Source organism: Chrysochloris asiatica, unplaced genomic scaffold (genome assembly GCF_000296735.1).
Source record: "Chrysochloris asiatica unplaced genomic scaffold, ChrAsi1.0 scaffold00064, whole genome shotgun sequence".
NCBI classification, from domain to species: Eukaryota; Metazoa; Chordata; class Mammalia; order Afrosoricida; family Chrysochloridae; genus Chrysochloris; species Chrysochloris asiatica.
The window spans coordinates 178,115-186,364 of NW_006408582.1; the positions used below are offsets into that span (position 1 = coordinate 178,115).

The 8,250-nt window shown below is 36.4% G+C and overlaps 1 protein-coding gene across 1 annotated transcript in view; it reads left to right on the forward strand.

Moving 5' to 3' along the window:
- AGPAT5 (1-acylglycerol-3-phosphate O-acyltransferase 5) overlaps positions 1 to 8,250 on the forward strand; it is a 130,459-nt gene that overhangs the window by 52,164 nt on the left and 70,045 nt on the right. The window contains exon 5 of the mRNA XM_006864319.1: positions 4,640 to 4,730. Within this exon, the coding sequence (XP_006864381.1) occupies positions 4,640 to 4,730 (91 nt within the window). The remainder of the gene's footprint in view (positions 1 to 4,639; positions 4,731 to 8,250) is intronic.

An 8,250-nucleotide genomic window follows, 5' to 3' on the forward strand; every position in this document is an offset into this window, starting at 1 on the left:
GCTGGCTGTGGCCATTTGGTTTTAATTGGAAACGGTCTCTTTAAATTTCGAGGAGATCTGTGCGCATGCATAGTAGAACCCTCCAAGGGTGGGGCTGGAGTATCCACTGGCTCAGGCACCCGTATAGTCACCAGAATGGAGGTACACAGACAGCAAGAGACCAATGAACAGATACCAAAGAAAAGAATGTCCACATCTTTATCTCCGCGGTTCTGCCAGGCGTCTGTGGCTGCTCCGATCCTTCTCCCACTTGGTCTCACCCAAGATAGCGGCTCCTGAAGCAGCCGAGCATCCCGGACTAGAAAGCAATGGACTTCTTGCTCTGTCACAAATTCCCCATCTGTAAGCCTTCCAACCTTCTAAATATTCCTTTATATGTGGTTTAGAGTTCTGGGACCACCCCTTGAGCCTGTTTGGTCGGGTATTCTGTGTTGTTGCTGGCGGAGAGCCTCACTGTACTTCCACCCGATCCGCCATCTTGTTTGTTCTTCAGCTGATATTTTATATTGACTTTTATCCTACTACTTTAGTAAACTTACTCATTATATGGAAGCTTTTAAACCTAACATTCCTTTGTACTTTTTACATAAATAATCCTTTCTTTCGTGTATAAATATATAACTTTTGTATAAATATGTATCAATTAATAAATGACTATTTTAGATCTTGTTAATTTGGATAATTTTTATTGCTTTTTCTTATCTTATTTCCCTAGCTAGAACCATTGGGATAGATGAATAGATTGGTGAGAATAAGAATCCTTGCTTTTGACCACAGTCTTAAGAGGAATGCACACATTCTTTTACCATTCTTTAGGTCTTAGCCCTATCACCTTTTGTAATTCCCACTTCTTATTTCCCCTAATCGCTTTTAAAAAAAATTCATACAATAATAATTTAATGTAATATGTTTATATACTTCTTTTTATTAATGTATATTTTTTTCTCACTTGTCTATAAAGACCATGCAGACACAGGTCCTATCTGTTTTGTTTTTCTATATAAAGTACCTGGTGCATAAAATGTACAAATGTATACGAAAAATGCAAGGGTAAATCAGAAAGTATTACTATAAAACTATAGAAACCCATGTTTAATGAAAGTGGTGTTTCCATTTCTCTAATCTTTCCTATGAGTTGGAATTCACTCAATAACAGTGGGAACCATTCCCTGAAGAACTCTGAATTCACCATGTTAAAATAGCAGTTTTGGCATCCTCGAGAGACTCAAGATTGTATTCCTTTTAAATGTTCTTTGAATTTTAGGAACAAAAAGAAGTTTGGAGGGGCAAGTTTGAATTTATAGGGTGATAAGAATTTCCCCATGAATTTGTCATCGGACAACTTCATCCCTAGTTACCCTCAAAGAATGAGCAGGTGTATTGCTGTGAGGCAGTTATTCCTTGGTGTAGCTTTCCTGGTCTTGTTCTCACCAATGCAGTTTTAAATTTTCTCAAAACTTCTTGATAAGCCCCTGAGATAATCTTGTGTCATTTGAGGAAATCTATGAAATTATCCCTTCAGAATTAAAAAAAAAAAAACAGGCACCATAACTTCTGAGCTGATCTTGAATTTATTTGGCCCAGCAGATTGTCTCAGAAGTCACTATTTTGATTGGAACCTGCTCTATGGCTCATATTAGTAAATCCAAGATTTGTTCCCTGGTGATAATTCATTGCATAAAATCATCTATATTAGCTTCAATCTTGCTTAAAAGGCTGGTGAACAGATCAGCTTTTTGAGCTAACTGATCTTTGTGCAAACTTTTTGGAATCTACTGAGTGAAAAACTTGCTGAGACAAATATGTTTACTTAAAATTGAAAATGCTAATTCATGTGAGGAGCTCTGGTTGCGTATAGGTTACGAATTGCGCTGCTAACCACAGGGTCAGCAGTTCGAAACTACTAGCTGTTCCGTGAGAGAAATATGAGGCTTTCTGCTCCCATAAAGATTTACAGCCTTGGAAACTCTGTACAGGGTTGCTAAGGCTCGGAACCAACTCCGTGGCACATAACCACCACCACCAATCCATGTGAGGTCCCAACCTGGTAGCTACCACATCATTGATAATTCTATCGTCGTCTTCCACCAGCTTCTGGACTCCAGCCACAGTTTCTTCATTAGTTGAGGCTGATGGTCTTCCCTCTCTTGGTTCATTTGGAGGTCCTCCTGACTTTTAAAAGTGTTTGCTCCATCTAAAACTGTTGAGTCATATGGGACAGCAATCCCATAAACTTCAAAGCTTCACCAATTTGTTAGATGGCTACTTGAGTTTTGTTAAAATTTAATATTAGCCCTGACCTCAAATTTTTTTTCCATGGCACAAAAAGTATCCCTTCTATTTGAAGGCACCCTAAAAGGTGACTAAAACAAGTATGTTACCAAGAGAACGTGTCAGCAGCTACCCATTAATTTCAGTTGTTATTAAGTACCTTCGAGTCAATTGTGAGTCAAACTCTGGATAGGGTTTCCAAGGAGTGGTTGGTGGGTATGAACCTCTGACCTTGTGATTAGCATTCTAGTGCTTATCCTACAGTGCCATACCAGGACTGATTTCAGAGACATGTTTTAAAAGTTTTGAATAAACCCATGCATATATTGCTGTGTTAAAGTTTTTGAGAAACTGCCAAATTGCTTTCCACAGTGGCTATACTAATTTACAATCCAACCAACAACAGGTGAGGGTTCCAATTTCACTATAATCTCACCAACACTTGTTATTTTCTGCTTTGCTGATATTAGCCGTGTTCTTGGGGATAGACTGGTATCTCATTGTCATATTAATTTGTATTTCTTTAATGACTAATAATGTTGAACATCTTTTTATGTGCTTATTGGTCATTTTGTTTATATTCTTTGGACAAATTTCTATTAAAGTAATTTGTCTTTTATTTTTTTAATTGGGCTATTTTTCTCTGTATTGTTGAGTTGTATGAATTCTGTATATTCTGTACAATAAACTCCTATTAGATGTATGAATTCTAAATGTGTTCTCCCATTCTGCAGGTTGTCTTATCACTTCCTTATTAAATTCCTTTGTTGCAGAGTTTTAAATTTTGATGTTCACTTTATGTTTTCATTTGGTTGCTCATGCTCTTGGTGCATATCAAAGAATACATTGTCAAAAATTAAATCCTAAGCTTTACCCCTATGTTTCTTCTAAGGGTTTTGTGGTTTTAGTTCTTACATTTAGGTCATTGATTCATTTTTTATTAATTTTCATATATAATGTGAGTGTTGGGTCCAACTTCATTCATTTGCTTTTGGACTTCAGTTGTCCCAGCACCATTTATTGAAGGGACTGTTCTTTCCTCATTGCACAGACTTGGTTGTTGTTGTGAAGTGCCGTCAAGTCGGCTCTGACTCAGAGAGACCCTATATAAAGTTTCTGATGAGTGGCTGGTGGTTTTAAACTGCTGACCTCGTGGTTCAAACTGACCTGGTGAGCCAATACTTTATCCACATCAGGACTCTACAGACTTGGTACCCTTGTCTAACATCAACTGGCCATAGATGCATGGGCACTAGTTTGACTATTTTCTTTTCACTTTGCAAAACTGATAAATGTAACTATTTCGCCTGACTACTTATTAAACAACCAGTTTGGTAGTCTTTTTTATTTATATATAAAACATTATTTCAGTCCTGGTGTGGTACTGTGGGATAATGTAAATAATTCACACCACAAGGTCAGTTTGAACCATGAGGTCAGTGGTTCAAACTCACCAGCCGCTCCTTGGAAACCTTATATAGGTTCACTATGAGTCCAAACTGACTCGATGGCACTTAGCAACAACTACAACTGTGAATATGAGGCCTGTATATACCAGAGAGTGGAGCCCTGATGTGGTGCTGCAGGTTAATGTACCAGACTGCAAAGTCATTTGAACTGGAAGGTTGGCAGTTTAAACTCACCAGCTGCTCCTCGGAAACCCTACAGGGTCTCTGTGGGTCGAAACCAACTTACTTGATGGTACTTAACTACAATAACAATATACAAGAGAGCTTCAGTAAATTCATGAAAAAATTTTATTACCTATAAATTTCATTTTTTCCATAAACTTTTTGAACTCTCCTCATATATTGAGTCATTTAAAATGCATGAAGGATGCTTTATAACTTAGAAATAGTATGTTAAACTTGAAACATGAATACTTAATACCTTATATATTATAGAAATGTTGCTATTTACATATGAATTTTCTCAAATTTTATGTACTTTTAGTGTTGATATTTAAAGATATACATTTCTAAAATTTGTATCTTTTAAAAATGTCATTTCCCAAAATCTTAGGAAAAAAACAGGCTGTTTCCTGAACTAATTAAAACTTTATATAAAGCAGTAATCATGGCCAAATTTTGAATTTAATGAATATTAACTTATTAGAAATGTTGTTGAATTCTTAATGACTGACTTACCAGTGAATATATGATTACATTTTAAATACAGTCCATTTTATATTCAGACTTAATTGAATTTTTATATTTTGGTTATTCTGTTTGTAATGAAGGTCATACATCAGTTCCTGTTTTTTCCACTGTAGGAAATTCTCTTTTACCTTTAACAGAGTTAGCATTGGTAAGTTAACAGTGACGATAAAAGCACACACAAAAAACACAAATTTTCTTTATGCCCACAGATGTTTCTTGTGATTTTTCCAGAAGGAACAAGGTATAATCCAGAAATTACAAAAGTCCTTACAGCTAGTCAAACATTCGCTGCTCAAGAAGGCAAGTAACAATTTGACTGTATTTTGAAATTAACTTTTAAAGGTAATGATCTTTGTTTTCCTACTGGAGAAGGACCTCTTTTTTTCTTGTACCTCACTTATTTAGCTTCACAGACACTGTGCTTTTTAAAAATTGAAGGTTTGTGGTAACCCTGTGTCAAGTCATACAACTTTACTGTTGTCATTTTTCTAACACTAGGTGATCACTTTATGGCTCTGTGTCACATTTTGGTAAAGCTCACAATATTTCAAACTTTTTAGTGCTTTTGCACAATTCATAGACTACAATATAATGTAAACATGACTTATATTCACTGGGAAACTGAAAAGTTGTCTGATACAATTTGTTGTTGCGGTAGCCTGGAATTGAAACGAAAATATATGTAAGGTATACTTGCATTTTGCTTCGCAACAGTTGTTTGATTGTTGTCTGTTTCAATTCATTTTTCCAAATTAAGTGCTCACTTTTTTCTTCTGTATCATATTTTGGTAATCCTCACAATATTTCACTTTTTATAGTGGTTTTGCATACTTCATAGACTACAATATAGTTCAAGCATACCCTTTATATTTACTGGGAAACCAAAAAGGTGTCTGATCCAATTTGTTTTTGCGGTAATCTGGAACTGAAACAGAAATATATGTAAGATAGCCTTGCATGTATGTTTTGCAACAGTTCTTTGAATGTATGTTTGTATTATCTCCTGGGGAATTAGCTTTATTCTTGTTAATTCACTTGCACTTTATAACATATGAGATTCTTCAAGTGTCTGCTAAGTACATATATATTTATGAGCCATGGTATATAAAATCTGTCCAATGCACATGATTGGAGTCCTAGTGTGGTGTGCTGTAGGTTAATGTGTTGGACTGCTAGCTGCAAGGTTCAAACCCACCACCTGCTCTCTGTAAACCCTATACAGGTAGGATCACTATGAATTGGAACCAACGCAACAGCACATAACAACAACAACATACACGATTGTGTAAATGAAATAAATGTATTTCTACAGTGTAGGTTATAGGTGATGCAAAGATTTGCTATACATTGCAGATGTAGGTATGAATCTAAACTCTGATACTTAGTAGCTATGTAATTGCAAGTGGAGTCCAGGTGTGTCACTGCAGGATAATGCGCTGGACCACAAGGTCAGTTTGAACCGCAATGTCAGCAGTTGAAACCCACCAGCTTCTCCTCGGAAACAACATACAGGGTTGCTATGGGTTGGAACTGACTCAACGGCACTTACACGCACACATGATTGCAAGTTGCCCAATCTTGCTAAGCTTCCATTTTCCTCTTTATGTGTGTATGTGTGTATATATATGTATATGTATATGTACAAACATACATATACCATATGGAGTTCTGGTGTAGTGCTGTGGGATAATGTATTGGACACCAAGGTCAGTTTGAACTACAAGGCTGGCAGTTCAAATTCACTAGCTGCGCCTTTGAAACCCTATATGAATCAAAACCGACATGATGACACCTAACAACAACAACATATACCATGTTTATATACATGGACGTACTTATATACATTTACATATTTATACATACATGTGTGTGTGTATGAGGTCCTCATGTAGTGCTGCGGGTTAATGCACTGGACTGCAAGGTCTCTTTGAACCCCAAAGTCAGTGGTTCAAGCTCTCCATCCACTCCTTGGGAAACCTAAACTTGGTTCCTATAAGTCAGAACCAACTCAATGACACTTAACAACAATGACATGTATGTAGTAAGTATGTGTCTGTATATATGAAGGGACTTCACCAAGTTTGTTGGAAAATTCCTTTACACTGTGAAAAGATTTTCTTTACAATAGTGTTCTCATGCAATATTTATCCTTTTATGATTGACTAATTTCATTTAGTTTTCATTTGTCTGCTCTAATTTTTTCCCAAATTCTTCCAAGGTTTTTTTCTGTATTCTCCTTACGTTCATTTTCAGCTTCTTCAATCTTTATTTTAATCACTGAAGATACCTAAATACCATTGTTTTGAATTCTTTACCAAGTAATTCCAATATATTTTCTTCCTCAGAAATGTTTCTTACCTTTGTGTGTTGGTCATTTGTTTGAGCCATTCTGTTTTGTTTAGTGAGAACTGCATTTGTGGTCTCTGGGACATTGTGGTGTTATTTAATTGATAATTGTACGTTGGTGTGTTCTTAGGCACTCATTGGTGACTTGCCTTCTGCTGGGTATGATACAGAATTAAAGTATGTGCACGGTTCTCTGTTTACTGATCATTCATTCGTTCAGGGTGGTTTGGCTGGTATTTGCTGCACTCTCACTGATTAGGTGGTACAGGAACTGGGAGTGGTTCTTGCCCAGTAGGTACGGCTGCAGTGGGCTATCACTGTGGCTGGACTATATGGACACAGTTGTTGTCTCCTGTAGGTTGGGGCAAAGAAAACAAAAAAAAGCATAAGAGGAAATAAAACAAACAACAGCCCAAAGAAAAGAAAAATGAAGGTGCAAAAAAAACCCACCACAAAATAACAACAATCAGGCAGTAGCAATAAAAATGAATATAACTAAAAAGAGAAAAGTGGAAAATGAAAATAAATGGGAAGATAAAAATAGGAAAGTAAAAAGAAAGAAAAAACAAAATAAGCTAAGCTAGGGAGAAGGTGGAAGAAAAGAGTTTAGCGAATAGTGTCTTGGTTATCTAGTGCTGTTCTAACAGAAATACTGCAAGGTTGGCTTTAACAGACGGACGTTAATTCTCTGACTGTTTGTTTAGGAGGCTAGAAGTCTCCTTTATATATTGGCATCTATAGGCCCAGTATTCCTTGGAGATCGTTACGTGTCTTGGCATCAATCTTCCTCTGATCTAGGAGCTTCACAGTGCAGGGCCCCATAGCAGTTTAGATGGCTGTCATAAGTTTTTAAGATCCCAAATGCTACTCACTAAAATAGTTTGTAGAACATTGTCTTTGTGGACTCTGTTATGACAGTTAACCATGGTGTCGCCTGAAACTATGGTCCTTAGTTCCCAGGCCAAGTTACTAATTACCTTGATAGTATATAAGACGTTTTCATCATTTTGCCTATTGTATACTCCACCACATTCATAATTGTGTTTAAAGCAAAAGTTAATACCCACATACAATTACCTGCACAACACTGTTGTTCCAAAGTTGTGTATATAACACTACTTATCTCTATCCCCTTTAGCCCTCGTATACCTCCCTGTGTTTTCACATGTCTGATCATTCTTCTGCCAGCCTCCCTCTTCTTGTATATTGCCCTCCCCATTAGCCAAGTTGATATGTCTCTACCCATGAGTGAAAAAAATACTCTTCCTTCCCTCCTACCTCTAGTAACCATCAAAGAATGTTTCTTTTGGCATGAAAAATTTTTTCTTGAGATTTTACAATAGTGGTCTCATACAATATTTGTCCTTTTGTGATTGACTAATGTCACTTGCATTATGTTATCCATGGTCATCCATGTAATGAGTAGTTTAGCAGAATCCTCTTTATTAGTCACCATTCCATAGTATTCCATTGT